The 18,936-nt window shown below is 41.6% G+C and overlaps 1 protein-coding gene across 2 annotated transcripts in view; it reads left to right on the forward strand.

The window, feature by feature from the left end:
• The window catches only part of LOC117515743 (circadian-associated transcriptional repressor), a 20,431-nt gene extending 3,599 nt beyond the window's left edge, over positions 1–16,832 (forward strand). For both annotated transcript variants that reach the window (XM_034176447.1, XM_034176448.1), the window contains exons 2-6: positions 2,861–3,293; positions 3,639–3,714; positions 4,450–4,528; positions 10,725–10,851; positions 15,256–16,832. In XM_034176447.1, the coding sequence (XP_034032338.1) occupies positions 2,901–3,293; positions 3,639–3,714; positions 4,450–4,528; positions 10,725–10,851; positions 15,256–15,648 (1,068 nt within the window). In that variant the 5' untranslated portion in view covers positions 2,861–2,900 and the 3' untranslated portion in view covers positions 15,649–16,832. The remainder of the gene's footprint in view (positions 1–2,860; positions 3,294–3,638; positions 3,715–4,449; positions 4,529–10,724; positions 10,852–15,255) is intronic.
• Positions 16,833–18,936: the final 2,104 nt, after the last annotated feature.

Consider the following 18,936-nt stretch of genomic DNA (forward strand, 5'->3'; position numbering starts at 1 on the left):
AATGCTGGAGTTGACAGAGTGACCATTAACCCAATGCTCACTCTGTCACCTCCCTGACTAAGGCCCTACTCCCCCAATCGGTCAGTTTAAATGGGCTGCCAGCTCTAGGAGGAGTCCTGGTGGACCCAAACGTCTTCCTTTTACGGAGGCCACTGTGCTCATTGGGACCTTCAAAGCAGCAGAAATGTTTCTGTACCCTTCCTCAGATTTGTGCCTTGAGACAATCCTGTCTCAGAGATACAGAAAATTCCTTTGACTTCATGTTTGGTTTGTGCTCTGACATGCACTATAAAGTGTGGGACCTTATATGTAGACAGGTGTGTGCCTTTCCAAATCATGTCCAATCAACTGAATTTACCCCAGGTGGACTCCATTTAAGCTGTAGACACATCTCAAGGATGATCAGTGGAAACAGGATGCACCTGAGCTCAGTTTTGAGCTTCATGGCAATGGCTGTGAATACTTATGTACATGTGATTTCTTAGTTTTTTGTTTGTTGTTTGTTTTTTAAATAAATTTGCTAAAATCTAAAATTAAAATAAATAAATAAAAAATGAAATAAAATAAAACATTTTTTCACATTACCATTATGGGGTATTGTGTGTAGAATTTTTGAGGAAATGAATTTGGGAATAAGCCTGTAACATAACAAAATGTGGGGAAAAAAATAAAGCTCGGTGAATACTTTCTGGATGCACTATAACCAAAGAGCACAACATTCTTCATCATTGTGGCCTCTTCATTTTGCTCTCAAAGTGCACTAGATTAAGCCATTTACCTTTAAAGTGCACCAAATATTCTTCCAGGAGAGCATATCTCCAGAACCCCTTGAAAGGATGCGGAAAACCCATGATAGTCTCACAAAATCCTGTAGGAAACTGCCTAAATATTGAAAATTATTGAGCAGCAGTGGTTTATTATAATAATGGATTTACAGGATTTGTGCATCAATTTGATGAATTGCTGTTAAGTGTTTTAAAGTTTACAAGCACGTTGCACTTGGGGTTCCACGGGCTCTAAATTGGATAGTGTTTATAAAATAGGTAGCTGACATTTTTCAAGGGTGGTAATAAATTATGCAGTTTCTATAATGAGTTGGAATGGCATGTGAGTCCAGAATGTTTTTAGAACCTTACAACTCAACAGTTTTTAGAGGAAGAACTCAGCACTTTTTATTTCCTGTTAATTGCATAATTTTTAAATGATAATTTACTGTCTTAATGTATATGTTCTTATCATATACACACAATTATTATTAGTGTTATTATTTTATTTCAAATCAATTTTATTTATATAGCGCCAAATCACAACAAACAGTTGCCCCAAGGCGCTTTATATTGTAAGGCAAAGCCATACAATAATTACGGAAAAACCCCAACGGTCAAAACGGCCCCCTGTGAGCAAGCACTTGGCGACAGTGGGAAGGAAAAACTCCCTTTTAACAGGAAGAAACCTCCAGCAGAACCAGGCTCAGGGAGGGGCAGTCTTCTGCAGGGACTAGTTGGGGCTGAGGGAGAGAATCAGGAAAAAGACATGCTGTGGAGGGGAGCAGAGATCAATCACTAATGATTAAATGCAGAGTGGTGCATACAGAGCAAAAAGAGAAAGAAACACTCAGTGCATCATGGGAACACCCCAGCAGTCTAAGTCTATAGCAGCATAACTAAGGGATGGTTCAGGGTCACCTGATCCAGCCCTAACTATAAGTTTTAGCAAAAGGAAAGTTTTAAGCCTAATCTTAAAAGTAGAGAGGGTGTCTGTCTCCCTGATCCGAATTGGGAGCTGGTTCCAGAGGAGAGGAGCCTATTTGATTATTACTCCTATTTTGTCATTTGATTTTTAAATGGACCACACTGGAACTAAGTTTTCACTTTCTTGTGTCATCCATGTATTTTTATTAACGCATTTACAATTACATTATGTACTTACATTGAACTTACTAAATAAAATCACGCACTCATGCTTTTAATATAAAAATGATTTTCCCTGCTGGAATGGCATGTTAGTCCAGAATGTAATTAGCAACGTTGGCTAATATCTGTAGTTTCTCCAAAAATATTAGTCCTATCAACATTCCATTTCCTTGACCCAAAATGCATTTGCATACCAAATGGCGAATGTCAGCTCTCCACAGTTTGTCTGTGATCGAAGTTATACACACACACGCATGCACACACAGAGAACTCTTTGTCTTTTTAAGCATTTTGCCGCAAGCAGGTGCTTCAATTTTTACGCACCCACAAATGGAGACAGTGGCGGAAGACATTAAACGTACTACACTTCTCATTCATGGTAACGGCAACATGACACTTGACTAAACTGAAACCAATTGAACTACAACAACACAATAACAATATGACACTAACAACACTGTTACTAACTTGGACTACAATAACAACATTTAAAACCTCAAAACCCCAAACTCCTATGGTGCATTGCAACACAATGTCCATTGTTTACTGCTTAGCTAAAATTGCAAATTTATCCACAAATATTTGACCTATCAACTTTCTGTTTTCGCAGCCTTCATCCCTGACCCAAAATACATAAGCATACCAAACGGCAAATGTCACTCTTCCCAGTTTGTCTGTGATCGAAGCCATATGCAAGCATTTTTTTTTTTTTTTTTTTTTTTAAATGGAGCATCTTTAAAATGTGCTGTCACTATGTATATATAATTTTATTGGACTATCTCTAATACTGCATAAATGTGAGACATTTTGTTTAACAAAAAAAAAAACCTCAACTGTGTGCTGCTCCAAGCTTCAATGTCTTTGTTATAGTTTGGCATCTGTCACTTCTGTCTCTCTCTCACATTGTCACATTGTTGTAGGACAATAACCATCTGTCTCTCTGTCAGGTCAGTGATGGTCAGTGCTGGTTAAAGCCTGCAGCTCAATATGTCTGCGACAGATTCAGATGCTTCCATTGACTGGCTGGCTAGTGATAATGATGACATTGAGAGCGAACAGGAGCCTGACTGCACCAGAGAGCGCAGCCAGATAGCGAATCTGCCATCCCCTAGCGCACCACCACACCTGAGCCCGTCTGACAGCTGCTGCCACCGAAACGGTGCCACGACGGAGGGTGACGACAGCAGGAGCACAGTCTCCAGCCGGGGATCTCCGTCTGGCTGCGCAGAGACGTGGCATGGGCTGTGTCAGATGAAAGAGGACAAAAAAACAAACGGTAAAAATGCTCAGGAAGCCTTGAAGAGACAACACAGCTGTGACGAAGAGAAACGGCAGCTCACTTCCAATGTATCGGAGAGAGAGCATATTTTGACCAGTAAGGTGAGGACCTCTTTGACTCATGTCTGATTACCACAGGAGGTAAAAGTAGATCAGGTCCTTTTCTCTAGATCAACTTCCCTGTGATTGTAGACAGTTCCAGTAATGAAGACCGTCCCCCGTCACTGTGGAAGCAGAATTAGTCACACTTTTCTCCATAACTCTAGAATGATTCAGTCAGTGAGTCAACAGAACACGCAGTACTTTAGAGACAATCTAACCTTTGATGTGCGCCCTTTTGTAGTAAGCAATACACAATTAAGGTGTATTGATGTCACTTTGAAAGTTTTTTTGTTTTTTTTTAATTGCTAAGCTATTGTGCATAAATTAATCAATTTTTGCTTTTAGTGCATGGAGCTACAGTGCTACATTCATCCCCTGTCATCAATCTTGAATGGACTGCGATCAGGCAGATACAGAGAACGTAAGTCTGTCATGTTTTTTCTTTGTATCCTTTGGAACGGAAAAAAAATGTAATAGATATTTTGTGTACTATTCAGGACAAATATTTCATGGTGAAACCACATCGCTGCTCATCACCTCTGAGACGCCTCAGAGGCAAACATTAGACTGGGTAGACAGTCCGCCTCTCTTTAAGGAGCACTGTATGTGTCCCGGACATGTGAAATGAAATGCGAGAACAAGATGTCTGAAGTTTTTTTTGTGTGTGTATGTGGCTTGGGTTGTCAAGTAACCACAAGCATTTCTTGTTTTTTGTGCACATGTGTGTTTCTGTTTTACAATAGAGCCCATTTTGGCGTAGATGGCTCAGAACTAACTGCACAGTTTCAAAATGGCCTTGGAGATTTAGATGAGCCGGGGGGGGGCGGTCTTCCTGATTAAGAGTTGAAAACAAGCAGTGTAACACTTCAGATTTAACTTATATGTTTAGCACAGGCAAGTGAGAACACACTGTACTGCAGTTCTCCAGCTGTTGTTTTAGTGAGCCTTGTAAAGACAGCGCCATTTTCACACAGGGTCTCAAAGTACTTAGTTTGTGATCTCTGTCGAATCCAAACCTTGTGTGACCCAACACTTCCAGGCCAAAGAGGCATAGCGTGTTCCCTCACAAACATTTCACACAGTCCATCTGTTTCGTAGACTCAGTCCTGCTGTCAGCACAGCTCACAGCTCATGGTCAAACTTTGTGCTTTCGCAGGTCTCAGTAGTTTCCAGGAGAGCGTAGCCATGGATAGGATTCAGAGGATCATGGGTGTGCTACAGAACCCCTGCATGGGGTAAGTCTCCATCATTTGGACCACACACAGCACTATAAGCTGTGTAATGGTTTGCCTCGGTTTGTATTATTCAGTAGGGACCTGTTTGATTTTGCTACTGCAGTTATGTCGTGAAAATGCTTTCTCTATCATTTGGGTTAAAGTAATCAGCTTTATTTCTGCAGCATGTGGTCTACAGCATGTTGTCCTTTGAGGATCCACTGCCACTGTGCACTCAGGATCCATTAACTCTTGGATAAGTCTAACCACTGCCGGGCATCCTGTGAAAAATGTATTAAGCTTCTGTGTTGGTGCAGCGCATTAGTGTCTGCACTGACCAGATGGTTTAGCGGAGCTTAATTTGACCCTTTTTAAGGGGAAAGTCTTGGTTCCTCTAAAAGTGATTTGTTTTTAACCTCAGTCATTTTCACATCATTAAATAGCAGATGACTCTCACTTCCTCTTTAGTTTTTTAAGACTTTTTCTTGACAGAAATTAATTACAAAAGAAGTTGAAAAGAAAATGAAGCACCAGTGTAGAAGCCTCTAGTTTAATACAATCCTGAGTTTTACAACTGCAGTCTGTTAGCAGATAAGACCAGTGACGAATGTTAGATAATAAGATTAGCTAAATATACATACAGTTGCTATAAATACGTTATCAGCGGAAGAACCCAGTCAGCCACGTGTCCAGAAATGCAGTTTGCTTCCAATTTAGATAGAGATGGAGGCCTTTTGAACAAATTGTTTTGACTCTCATAGGAATGAATGATTATGACACAAAGAACCCATTAGATTTTATTAATTATCTGGATCAGGGAGGAATTATCACTTTCTTGAGTATTCTTGATCATATTTGTCATTACATGCAAAGTAAACAAGAGATTTTGATTTTAAATTTTATGTAGATCCATATCAGAACTGCTGTGTGGACTCGAAGGGGAAAAAGAATTTAGTTTTTAAAAAAAGAAGAAGAAGAAAGGAAAAACAAAGGTTTCAACTGTCTAAGTACAACTTTGTCAGGATTTATATATAAAATCAGAATTGTTGTGTTTGTATAAAAAAAAAAATCTGTTTTATTAAGGGGTCACAAAGAATTTTTTTTTTTTTTTTTTTAGTTAATCTATTAATTATTTTATACTATAATTATTTCATCTGTAAAATGTCAGGTAACAGTAAAAAAAAAATGGCCAGGACAATTTCCTAGTACTGAGAGGAGCAATGATTAATCAATTATTAATGGATTGTTTAATTATTCAACAACAGTACCCAAAAGACACCTTCACATTGTTTTTCTTCACCAATTGTTGAAAATATAAATTTGATTTGATTTACAGTTATATAAAATAGAGAAATGGAACAAATCACCAGTTTTCTCTTTATACTTCTGTCTACTAAATTAACATTACTTTAGAGCCATATTGGAGTCTAAATATGATCTCTGGTCAGAGCGAGTGAGAAAAAGGCCTGCTTCAGTGACATTCCTGAGACTGCAGCATGTGCAGGTTTTCCACATTGATTTCCTCAAAAGGTGCATTAATAAATCCACTGTGCAGCCTGCTGATGTCTGTATTCCAGCTAGCCTTATTTCAGAGGGCACCGCAGACTTCCCTCGTCCTCACACGTCCTGCCATCCTGTGACCATGCCCCAAGCATGATGCCATCCATCTTGGCCATTTCCTTCCTCCTTCCCAAACCAACCAGCATGATTCCATAATTAAGTCCATAGCCAGAAGTAAAACTGTGAATGTGTTTGAGCAGCACAATTATCACTGTGTGATACAGTGGTCAATGGGGTGAGCCACTCATCGCCGGTTTTGCCTTCATTTGAATGCTGGTCTGTACATTTCCAAAACTGAACAGAGTGCTCCGCTTTTTGTGTGCGTGTGTCTGCAATGATCTGGTGCAAAGAGGAGGAAAAAAAAGAAACTTTCAACAGAAAGCATCAGACTTCAGATTCTGACGTCTAATATACAGATTTTGATTGACCCTTATCGACATATGCATATTTGGACACAGTGCCTCCAAATATGGTTTTGTTGCAAATGAAACATAAGAGTGGGTTCATATGCTCCCTGAGTTACACAGTTTGAGTGTGTAATTAATTCCACCTGAAGGGCAGTGAAAGACAGATGCATTTTTGCCAAAAATACAAATTATAGAACAGAACTTAATTTTTTACCCTTTTCTTGTTATTAATTTAATTGAATATAATTTCCCCCTGATGTCATTGATGTGTTTGAGATTTTTTTTTGTCTGAGACAATAAATAAATAAAAATTTAAGCTCCCATTGAGCCATGGGAGGATGAAATGTTTATTTTCCCCTATGTTACCTCTGTACAACACCACAATGCAGGGAAAATTAAACAGTCAAAATGTGCTTTTGTATATAAGTCCCTTTGGCTTCGTCCATGTTTCATTCTGGGTCACCACAGCAGATCCGAGGTGCATCTGCATGTTGATTTGGCACAAGCTTACACTGGGTGCCTGTCTTGCCACAACTCTGCATTTTATGGAGAATGGGCAGGGATGGTTTTGAACTGGGGAATCTTCTGCACTGGAAACAAGCGTACTTAACAGCTTGACCACCTCCCCTGTTCATGCCTTTGTATGTAATGATTATAAATGTATAACATTTAACCATCATCCTTTATTTAGTTTTTCCAACCACAGCCACAGAAGCCTATAACTCTTCTGACTTCCCTCACTAGTCTCCTTCATGTATGTTCAGTCTATACAGACTTGAGTGAACGTTTGTGTAAATCTGGGATACTGACATGGATTGAATCTCTCCATCAAAGTCAGAGAAAATTAACACTGATGCTTCATTTTGCTTTCATTTATTCACATTTTATTAATTGTCAAGAAAAAAAAAAACAATCTCTGCACCACATGTTACTGGTGTCTACCATCCTTGGTGACTTCTGCATTCAGAAGTGCCCTAAATTCTTGCTTCCACCCTGCCCCTTTTAAAGGCTGGCTGGAATGCTGGACGTATAGATCACAACTGAGCATATAATTAAACTAGGGATGTGCTCTTCTGATTGAGTATGATCGCAATCAGCCCAATAAAGGCATTTTTTTTTTTCTTCGCTAGTATGGGGAAAAATTGCAGTGTCAGTGGAGTGAGCAGTCACAGAGTGCAATACATGTTTTAAAAGTGCGTGAACACACTGCATCAGTTTAAATGTGCAGTAAGTCTAATTCATTCACACAGATAATCAACAGTGCTAATTGTCTCACTGTTTCAGGGTGCAAAGTTGACCCAGTGATAACAGGCAGCACATCCACTTCCATGTTGCTCACACAGACTGTGCAGGTACATTGCTAGAGGGGTGAAGGGTAGGAATGGTCCCCTCCAACCCCCTTAAAGGCCCACTTTTGAAGACATTTTAAAGACTTTTTCGCACCTAATAATAGTAATAATAATAACTGTTATTCTATTACTTGGAAAAACATAACATATCATTTTTTCCTGGTCATTCTTACTACTGAGGAGGTGATGGTCTAGTGGTTAAGCGTTGGGCTTGAGATCAGAGGATACTCTGTTCAAACCTTCAGCCTGACTGGAAAGTCACTAAAGCCTGGTTCACACGACGGGATTTTAAAATTATCTTTAGGTTTCCAAAACTTGAGACCACACACGTGAAGATAAAAAATCATAGCTCTAACAGGTCTGGTCGTACAATGTGTGGTGTTCAGCGACACAGTAAGGACAACACCACCACACATGAACAGATTTCACACACGAACATTCACAGCTCAGATAGGAAATCTAGCAAAACCTCTCGAGATTAAACGTGACCTCAGAGTAAACAAACGGAGGTACATTGTGGACTATTTAAAACAGGGAAAAAAACGATAGAAAAAGAAAAGGTGTTCTTTAAAGGAGTGGAGACAACGCGACCACCGGACTTTCTGGTAAGTCAGAACAGCTGTTTTGATTTTATTTTCCGCTCCATGCGTCTCGTCATCTCGCTTTCTGATTGGCTGAATGTCACATTCAGTAGGCTGTGTGCTTGTATCACACAGTGATATCGGGCCAAAAAAAATCCAACATGTTGAATATCCCAGATTTGCGATCGGAGCGCTCCTGATGCCCTTCCGAGCAGATCAGAGCGCTCTTAACACACCACACATGGCAGGAATATCTGATATGATTATCTTTAGCGTCATCACGATTGTCAGGGCGTCCTTAAGATTGTCGGAAGGGGAAGATCGGGTCCGATATTGGCCTAAATATCCTGCCGTGTGAACCCGGCCTAAGCGCCCCTAGGCAAGATCCTTAATCTCCTAGTTGCTCCCGCTGTGTAGTAAGTGCCTTGCATGGCAGCACCCTGACATCGGTGTGTGAGGCATCAATGTAAAGTGCTTTCAGCTTCTCATTCAGATGGAAAAGTGGTATATAAATGCAGTCCATTTACCATTGTGAATACTGTGGATCTTTGACTTACTATTGGTCATAGTAACAATAAAGTAATGTAGTTTAAACAATGTTTACTTTGGATCCAAATTTTGTTTTGATTGATTTATTAATATCACAAATTAAAATGAAATAATTGCTTTTTCTTGGGTGGACTCCAAGTGATAATTTTCTGTAAACATATTTGCACCTCCCATTTATTCCAAAATATTAGTGGAGCTTAAAACACAGGTTGGTTATTTATGGACTTAACCACAGCTGGTTCATTTGTGTTGGAGGGGACAAACCCTGTACGAGAGTGTCACTCTGATGGTTTGCAATCAGCATTCGGTGATATGTTACTGTCACACTGAGACAAAGTGTAGCTGAGTGCAGCACATATGGTGACACATTAGTGCCAAAAAAGCACTCGTGTGATAACTCTGAGGACACTGCTCCCCGAGCGAGCGAATAGGAATGTGCGCCAAACAATCACTCAAATTTCACCCCGCTCTGTCGAAGTTGATTTCTGCTCGCGCAAAGTGGATTCCTGCAATCTTGCTCGAAGTGTTTTACACAATGGGGGAGGGAACCAGGGTCAGTATTGGCTCTGCTGCGATTGGTTGTTTCTGAAGAGCGAGAATTGATTGACAGCCCTCCTTTCAGACACAGAAGTGTGCTGAAACGAATAAGACGACAGCATCTGGGCAGAGGTTCCTTCAGGTAAGAAATCCTTGGCTGAATTCAGGCATTTGTGATGAATGAAAACAAAGCGGTGATGTCTTTTTCTTCCAGGACAGGAAGTTCACTTCCCTGGGCTTTCTGAAAGCAGGGCTGTCAATCAAATGTCACTCTTCGGAAATGACCAGTCATAGCAGAGCCAGTACTGACCCTGGTTCCCTCTCCCATTGTACCAAACGTTTAGCGCGAGAGAGTAGAAATCAACTTCGAGAGAGCGGGGTGATTTCTTTTTTTTTGAGTGGTTGTTTGGCGCACTGGTCACATATTCTTGCTCGCTCACAGCACTTTTTTTCCTCACTCGGGGAGCAGTTTCCTCTGAGTGTGCAGTTAATATCTATGTGTATAAAATAATATAATACACCCAAGTGCATGTTTTATTGCGCAAGTGCTTTTTGGCACTAACGTGTCGCAGTAGCACATACACATTGAAGTCGTCACTCACCAGCTGCTCCCTTCACAGGAGACACAGCGAGTGGGCGTGGCAGCCCCCCTGCAGATGGTCGGGCAGAGGCTCGACAGCAAACTGACCCCTCCCCCTGTCATGCCCTCTCTGCCTGCTCTCTGTTGCCAGCTGGCAGCCCGTGCAGCAGTACAATGGCAGACTGGATCAAAGTGGCTTTTTTTTTTTTTGCAGTTACTGTTGTGGATAATCTTTCTCATGAATTTAGCATGCTCTGAGTGGAGCACGTCGGGAAGATCACTTTACACGGGTAAATCTCTACCCACCATCTGGTTTTGATGGGTGGGAGTTAAAGGGGAGCACTGTGTTCCACCCTCAAATGAGAACTGCGTCACCACATATTATTTATTTTCACAGTGACGCTGCTGGAGACCACTGTGGGTTAGACGTTTATATTTAGAGGCAAGCAGAACCATTTGGCCACGTGTGAGCACAAAACTCGTGTGACATGTTCTTAAGAAGATTTTTGCCCTCCCACATGGAACGCAGGCTGTGCTGAGTGCACTACATTTCTTGTGGTGATTTTGGAGATTTGGATTTGGATAAATTTAGTACATTGTGCAGGTTCAAAGCTTGGATGAATGTTAAACCTTCTTTTGTTTGTTTGTTTTCAGGGAAAAATACATGAATATTATTCTGAAAATGGAAGAAATGCTGAAAACCTGGTTCCCTAATGTTAAACTTCCAGACCGGCTCGGTGTCTCGCAGACTGTGGAGGTGGTTCCTACCAAGAAATTGAAGGTAAGGTTATAAAAATAAAAAGAATCATTAAGAGCTCTGGTTAGACAAAGCCTGCTGCCATGAGCGTAAGGTCCTGTATGTTCACTGTGATGCGGGCACTGAATCATCTATTATTATTATTATTTAACCAGCAGTCTAGAGCAGAGAACAGAAGATTAAAGTCTATTTTTACACAGGTATTACTGTAGTCTCAGGTTCACGACGAACAATGACACAAGAGATGGGTAATTTTTGAGGAGTCTCCCTAAGGGGATAAGAAAGGCTAGAAGTGTTGTGTGGACATTCTTCTACATTTGACTGTTTGAGGATTTAGTTCTGTGGCTAATCTCGATACACCCCATAAACAGCAACTTTTTTTTTTTTGTAATTTACATTCAACTGATCCATGAATGCAGCATGAACATTAACCTGTTATGCTGCATATTGTATGAAATGTTAATCGTTTCATGGGCATGCATCTTGGAAGGTCATCAAGCACATTTCCTTGATATTTTCATCTGCCATCTTGTATAAATAATTGTCTTGGCGTTCAGGGTTAAAAATCCATTATTGTAATTGGTCTCCAGTAACCTCCTGCTTTAATCACTCCGCATTAGGAAAGTGATTTCAGTAACTGTGTTCTTGTGCATTGAAATAGAATATTTGTCACTGCGATCACTTCATACTTTGACTTCTTTCTGTTACCACCCAGGCAACAGCTGTGGCATTGTTAGGATTCTGACTCTGAAGCATTCAGTAGGTAGCCAGTAGACTGGGCAACCGGTTGTCCTTCTCCCCAAACGTATATGTAAGCGTAAAGCATATTGACGATATCTGAACGGATCAATAACTAAAGCTCCGACGAGCTAAACGTGACTCGTCCATGTGTGGGACGAAAAGCAACGTCATACAGAAACAACAGCGGCAAGAACGTTTGATCAACTACTTTAATTATTTATGCACGTTCCAGCCGTTTGTGGCTGGAATGTGCGTGTGCGCACACGTTGTTGTGAAGACAAACCTGTTGCCAAGACAACCAGATCCAGCACCTGCAGGTGCTGCAGACATGAACACAGGCTAGCTGCGCTCGGTCTCATACCTGCTGTCAGTCAGGTCATCATGAATGTTTCGTTTTGATTTTGTTTAAAGCGTCAAGGCCGCTGTTCGCTTTGTTTTTCTTTTATTAGTTTCGGTTTTGTTTCGTTCCTTTATGCACAGCCCATTCTCACATTTTTGTTTTTCGTGCTCCGTTATGAAATGAGTCAAATTTTCGTGATGGGGCTTTTTTTTTTTTTTTTTTTTAACTACACTCAACAAAAATATAAACGCAACACTTTTGGTTTTGCTCCCATTTTGTATGAGATGAACTCAAAGATCTAAAACTTTTTCCACATACACAATATCACCATTTCCCTCAAATATTGTTCACAAACCAGTCTAAATCTGTGATAGTGAGCACTTCTCCTTTGCTGAGATAATCCATCCCACCTCACAGGTGTGCCACACCAAGATGCTGATTAGACACCATGATTAATGCACAGGTGTGCCTTAGACTGTCCACAATAAAAGGCCACTCTGAAAGGTGCAGTTTTGTTTTATTGGTGGGATACCAGTCAGTATCTGGTGTGACCACCATTTGCCTCATGCAGTGCAACACATCTCCTTCACATAGAGTTGATCAGGTTGTCAATTGTGGCCTGTGGAATGTTGGTCCACTCCTCTTCAATGGCTGTGCGAAGTTGCTGGATATTGGTAGGAACTGGTACACGCTGTCGTATACGCTGGTCCAGAGCATCCCAAACATGCTCAATGGGTGACATGTCCGGTGAGTATGCCGGCCATGCAAGAACTGGGACATTTTCAGCTTCCAAGAATTGTGTACAGATCCTTGCAACATGGGGCCGTGCATTATCCTGCTGCAACATGAGGTGATGTTCTTGGATGTACGGCACAACAATGGGCCTCAGGATCTCGTCACGGTATCTCTGTGCATTCAAATGCCATCAATAAAATGCACCTGTGTTCTTCGTAACAGACGCCTGCCCATACCATAACCCCACCGCCACCATGGGCCACTCGATCCACAACATTGACATCAGAAAACCACTCACACACACGACGCCACACACGCTGTCTGCCATCTGCCCTGGACAGTGTGAACCGGGATTCATCCATGAAGAGAACACCTCTCCAACGTGCCAAACGCCAGCGAATGTGAGCATTTGCCCACTCAAGTCGGTTACAACGACGAACTGGAGTCAGGTCGAGACCCCGATGAGGACGACGAGCATGCAGATGAGCTTCCCTGAGACGGTTTCTGACAGCTTGTGCAGAAATTCTTTGGTTATGCAAACCGATTGTTTCAGCAGCTGTCCGAGTGGCTGGTCTCAGACGATCTTGGAGGTGAACATGCTGGATGTGGAGGTCCTGGGCTGGTGTGGTTACACGTGGTCTGCGGTTGTGAGGTTGGTTGGATGTACTGCCAAATTCTCTGAAACATCTTTGGAGACGGCTTATGGTAGAGAAATGAACATTCAATACACGAGCAACAGCTCTGGTTGACATTCCTGCTGTCAGCATGCCAATTGCATGCTCCCTCAAATCTTGCGACATCTGTGGCATTGTGCTGTGTGATAAAACTGCACCTTTCAGAGTGGCCTTTTATTGTGGGCAGTCTAAGGCACACCTGTGCACTAATCAGCATCTTGATATGGCACACCTGTGAGGTGGGATGGATTATCTCAGTAAAGGAGAAGTGCTCACTATCACAGATTTAGACTGGTTTGTGAACAATATTTGAGGGAAATGGTGATATTGTGTATGTGGAAAAAGTTTTAGATCTTTGAGTTCATCTCATACAAAATGGGAGCAAAACCAAAAGTGTTGCGTTTATATTTTTGTTGAGTGTATTACTAATCCTACTCCTTCCCCCCACCCTAACCATAAATCCCCCCCCCAACTTCACTTTTAATTTCGTGTAGCCATCACGGAATAAATTAGAATGAATTCATGCTCCCGTGACGAAAATGAGGCGCTTTTCGTCACAATATCACGAACCAATAGATTAATGTATATTTCGTGCTGCTGAATCACGACTTGCCGTGAGATCAGGTTATTATGTGCTCTTGACTCGGCAGGCTTTTCGGTGATGGGAGAAGTGCAGGATCATTCGTCCACCTTTTTTGACAGTTTGTGACTTTTTTCCTTTGTTCAACTAAGGGCCTAAGCAGTAGTCACTTGGCTTTGTTTAAATTGTGGAACTTCATTTAGTACCTTTTAATAAAATGGTGACCTGAGCCAGTAACAATGTCTCCCTTAGTTTTCTCTTCTCCCCACCCCCTACCCCTCATCTCTGTATATGATCACAGCATATCACTGTGACAAACCAGAATGTTGAGGTCATGGTTGCCCACATATGTGATCTAGCACACAGTCTAACGTAACGCACTGGACTTCTACCATGTGATGTGTGCAAAAACATCCATAGCAAACCAATAGTATAACTGACACAACTTTGACACTTCTGGAAAATGCCCTGGTGATGTCACAGCATGCACAACAATATTACAGACTCCATAGAAATGGCAAGTATAATCAAAATATGTCATGGAAATAAAGAATTTTTGAAAATCTTAAAAAAAAAAAAAAAAAAAATGCCTCGGTTAAAATAAGATCATAATGACGGAATATCCCAGCTAATTAAAGACAACCTTTCAGGATTTGCAGGTCATACACAATGTTCAACTTGTGGCCTTCTGGGTTGGGAATCTGAAACATACAACATTTTTATTTTTGCTCCCATTTTGAAGTAACAGATCTAAGATTTTACTGCCATTTTGTTGCCAAATTTATTGAACTCTGTAATAGTGGGCACTTCACCGTTGCCAGTTAATCCTTCACCTGGCAAGTGTGACGTATCAAGATGCTGATTTAAACAGTATGATTATTGCACAGATGTGCATTGGACTGGTCACAATAAGATCACACTGTAGAACGTGCAGTTGATCTTGAAAAAAATCTTTATTAGGTGAAGACTGCAGACTCGGTGGTCCTGGGCTGGTATGCTTACACATGGTTTACTGTATATGAAACATTAAAAAGAATATGAATTTAAGCATAAAGATGTAAGACACTATGTTATGCTAAGAGGCTGAAAAATGCTAATTTCTTCTCTGGGCTTCTTCTATGCTGCTTTCTGTTACTGTATGTGGCACTGCCCCCAGTGGTGACTATAAAAACAAGTTGGCCTTCACACTTGGACCTGTGTCAACGTGCTGCAGCACAGTAGTAAAAACCAGCCTTGAAAATCTGACTTATTGTTCCACAACAACGTCTTCCCATTTTAGCAGATGAAATTTGCTTTGCTAATATTATCATGACCGGGCTGTAATAAGTAAAACTAAAATGTCTTTGTTCTCCCCACAGATGTCTCCAGTCACTGCAAGTGGATCAGTGAGCACCATCACCATCAGCGATCCTCCAGTGGGCACCAAAGCCCTGAGATTCACTGACCTCACTCCTCCTGGAGCCTACTCTGCCAGTAACCTGAAGTGGCTCCACACTTCACCCATTTGCTCCCCCACAGCAGACCAGGCCCAGGCTGGCCCCCGACACCTGCTGCCCCCAAAAGACAAAGATGTAACGCAGGACAACGCTGTGTCCTCCAGCACAGACAGCCATACTAAGACACACTCGGCACTCAGAGGACCTCCCCTGGGGAAAATCAACGCACCCTGTCTAGAGAGGCTCCTTAAGTCAACTGAAAGCATCATCTCTTGTAAGGGGACTGGCGGGTTGATGGACGGCAACTGGTCCTAGTGCAGAAAGATGGTCTGGGTGTCCAACTGTATGTGCTGCACAGTCCAACCAAGCCTTGTCCACCTCGCTGGGAGCCAGCCAGCAGACTTTGCCCATTCCAGCCTTCAGGAGAGAGTCTTGAAAAGGAGGATCACGGATTAAAAACGTGGAAGGAGTGTGGACGAACACGTACTCTCTGTAGGGGAATGTACCCTCTGTGACATGATGAGTGTCTGCTTCAGTTCCCTTCTGCTGACTTCTCTTTGTTTTTAGTTTGCACTCTTTGTGAGCGTGTAACAGTGGGAAGGATATAGAGTTGCCGGATCACCAGAGCTTCTGATTTTTACAGCTGAGTTGTTCCCACTGGCTTGTAGATGCAATAAAAGAGTTTGTGTATCTGTGAAACCACCATTATGCCTGAAAGGGAGAGAGCCACAAAAGTGGTTTTTGCCGGACGGGAATATTTTAGGTATCCAGACATGTTCGTGGTCTACATATTGTGCTGAAAATGTGGATGAATATTGCCCCTGGCCCCAAAATCCATGACTCCTCAGTTAAGTTTATTGATGTGACTGTTATTCATTTGTATTCTTTATCAATAAGTCTTTTGGTACAACTGTTCTACCTCAGCGGGCACCATGTCAAGGTTAGCGAGCAGAAATGCGAACACTACAGTTGGAAGCCCGGATCAGATCTGCAGAAAGCCAAGCAGCCGATGCAGTGGAACACGTTCCGCTCGTACATTGGAGGGCACTTTCTCTCTCTGAATGGGGATGCTCTTTTTGGGGGGCCTGACTGGTGCCATCGTAACGAATGTCAACTGCAGATTTTTTTTTTTTTTTTTGGAGTCTCCCAGTGGAAGGCAAACAGTGCCTGTAACATCGAGCTGTGCCTGTAAGGTGGTTCATTCAGCACAGAGACTCGTTCAGAATACCCGGACGTCTGTGGGATGTACAAATCAGCAGTTCTCATTCTCCTGCCATTTCCGGTATCAAGTAAATTATTTTGCCAACTGCTTTCTGTGGTAGAGCAATTATTTTTCATTTGCCACAGACCAATGATGGTACATATGTTTGACCAACAGAGAGGGACGAGGTATTTCTCTGTAATTCTTTTGGAAGGTTTGTTGATTTACCCTGAAAAGTGGCCTTTATTGTGTGAACTTTTATACTTTCAAAATAAATGTGGTCGTCTTTGATGCAAAATGGTTGTGGGTTTTTTTTATTTATTTATTTTTTTTCAAACCTGCAACAATGACTGTGTTTTCATTAACTTAGAATGAGCACTTCATATCTACATGGGAGCAGGTCCCCTCATGGAAGCTGCCATGTTAATACAATAGCCCAGAAGGGACATACTTACTCTGCCTTATGCATTTTGTAGTATGGCTGGAAGAATTTTTTTAATGAAGTATCATATTCAAGAGAAGCCAAAGGAGCATGAATCTCCATCACTAAAAAAGCAAAAATGTGAAGAAATAAAACTGACCAGTGATGACATAATGCAATCTGCAACCTCACCGCTAGATGCCACTAAATCCTACACACTAGTTTTAACTGTCATGTCTGCCACAAAGGATGTTGGATCTGTGAGTGACCATTTAAGCATCAGACAGCTTCAATGAAAGCTTTTTGTGATTCATACCACATCGGTTACAGGCTGAGTCCGTGAGAATGCTCCGATAGAATCCAGGTTCTGGAGGAACAGATTTAAGTCAGGCAGCAAGTTTTCATTTCTGATGTGAAAAATGACAACTCAATGTCCCTTCACAGTATTCAGTGTTGCTGTTGCGAAAAGATTTTGCTTTTCAGACACCGTCTGATTTGCTTTTACATGCATGTGGATTGAAAATGAAATGCTCCTTCATCCCTGGATTTGATTCTGCCACTGAGAACACGTGGAACAGTGATAAAGTCAAATTTTGGTTACTAGTTCCACTGACACTATAAGCAGTGCCAGTTGTGACTTCAAAAGTGACACCAGTTCTAAACTAAGGTGATTCGCCACACTTGGTGCTGTATTGTGAATGTGGTTTCTAAAAAAGTGTGAAACGTCTAAACTAGAAAAATATGTTTATTCCTGCTCAAAAAAGAAAGCTGTTTTCCAAATCAACTTTTGAATACTGCCACCTGCAGGTACAGTATAAGCATAACAGTTTAATCCTCTGTTCAAGTTCAGTTGTCATAACCTCTGCTAACTTTGTTGGCGGCAGGGGCGGGGCTTGCAGACAGGTAAGCCAGGCAGTTGCTTGGAGCCCTGGCCACTAGGGGGCCCCCTAGGTCTGCCAAAATGTACTTCACAGCAATGACAACAATGGGCAATTTGCAATGACATGACACCACAGTAGCAAACCCTCTTTGTGGGGCTCCGCCCCATCTGCTTTCAGCCTGCACTTAAAGGTGCCTTGACACTTGCACGAATTTGATCCCCGCACTGCCGTGCTGAGAGTAAACTCATTGTAAACCATTGTAAATTGTGCGCGGCTTAGTGCAAGTGTGCAAAGAATATTTTTAAATTTTCCAAATCTCTGGCAAGCATTAATTATGTAAACTTCACATAATCATTGCACAAACAATTCAAAAACACAGAGTGTCAGTGTGAGTCATTGCGTCAGTACAGCGCATCACAGCACAGCTCACCTGAACAATTATGAAGAGATGTTAAATCTATCATAAACATGATACTCATAAGAAGGAATGAACTGTCTTACAACGCCATTACAATATAAACATTACAAATGATTACCTTTTAGATGATTCAAAATGCGTTCTCCACATCATGAGCACAAGAGAGAGAGAAAAAAGCTGCAGCTGTAGAAAATTCCGGAAGCGATTAGAAGTGGTTTCATCAGTCAAATTCTGAGAGCAAATGATTAATCCACTACAAAATAATTATTTTATAATAATTTATATAACTCAGCGTTCAGCAGCGCAAGGCGCTGCATCCAGCAGAACACAGCGGGTCACATTAGCATGACGAATTGCATGGCAGTGCGGGGGTTAAATGTGTCAAGGTCAAGGTGCCTTAACCCTGTACTGCTCGAAAAATGAAACTTAAATGTGATGTGTCCGGTGTTGTGCCGAAATGCAATTTTTTTTCTCACTGCTCCCCCCCCAGTCAAGCTCCCCCATGTCCCACCTTGAATGGAGAAGAAGTAAAGAGGGGTTTATCCCTCTGGAGCCGTAAAAAGAGGCAAAGAAAAGGAGGAAAAAAGAAATAAAGACAGTGGTAAGTGCATTGTTATCTGCAAACTGTACGTATTGTCATGGATTGCATAGGAGCTAACACACAGCTAGCTAAGGTAACAAT

Source organism: Thalassophryne amazonica, chromosome 8 (genome assembly GCF_902500255.1).
Source record: "Thalassophryne amazonica chromosome 8, fThaAma1.1, whole genome shotgun sequence".
Taxonomy (NCBI): Eukaryota; Metazoa; Chordata; class Actinopteri; order Batrachoidiformes; family Batrachoididae; genus Thalassophryne; species Thalassophryne amazonica.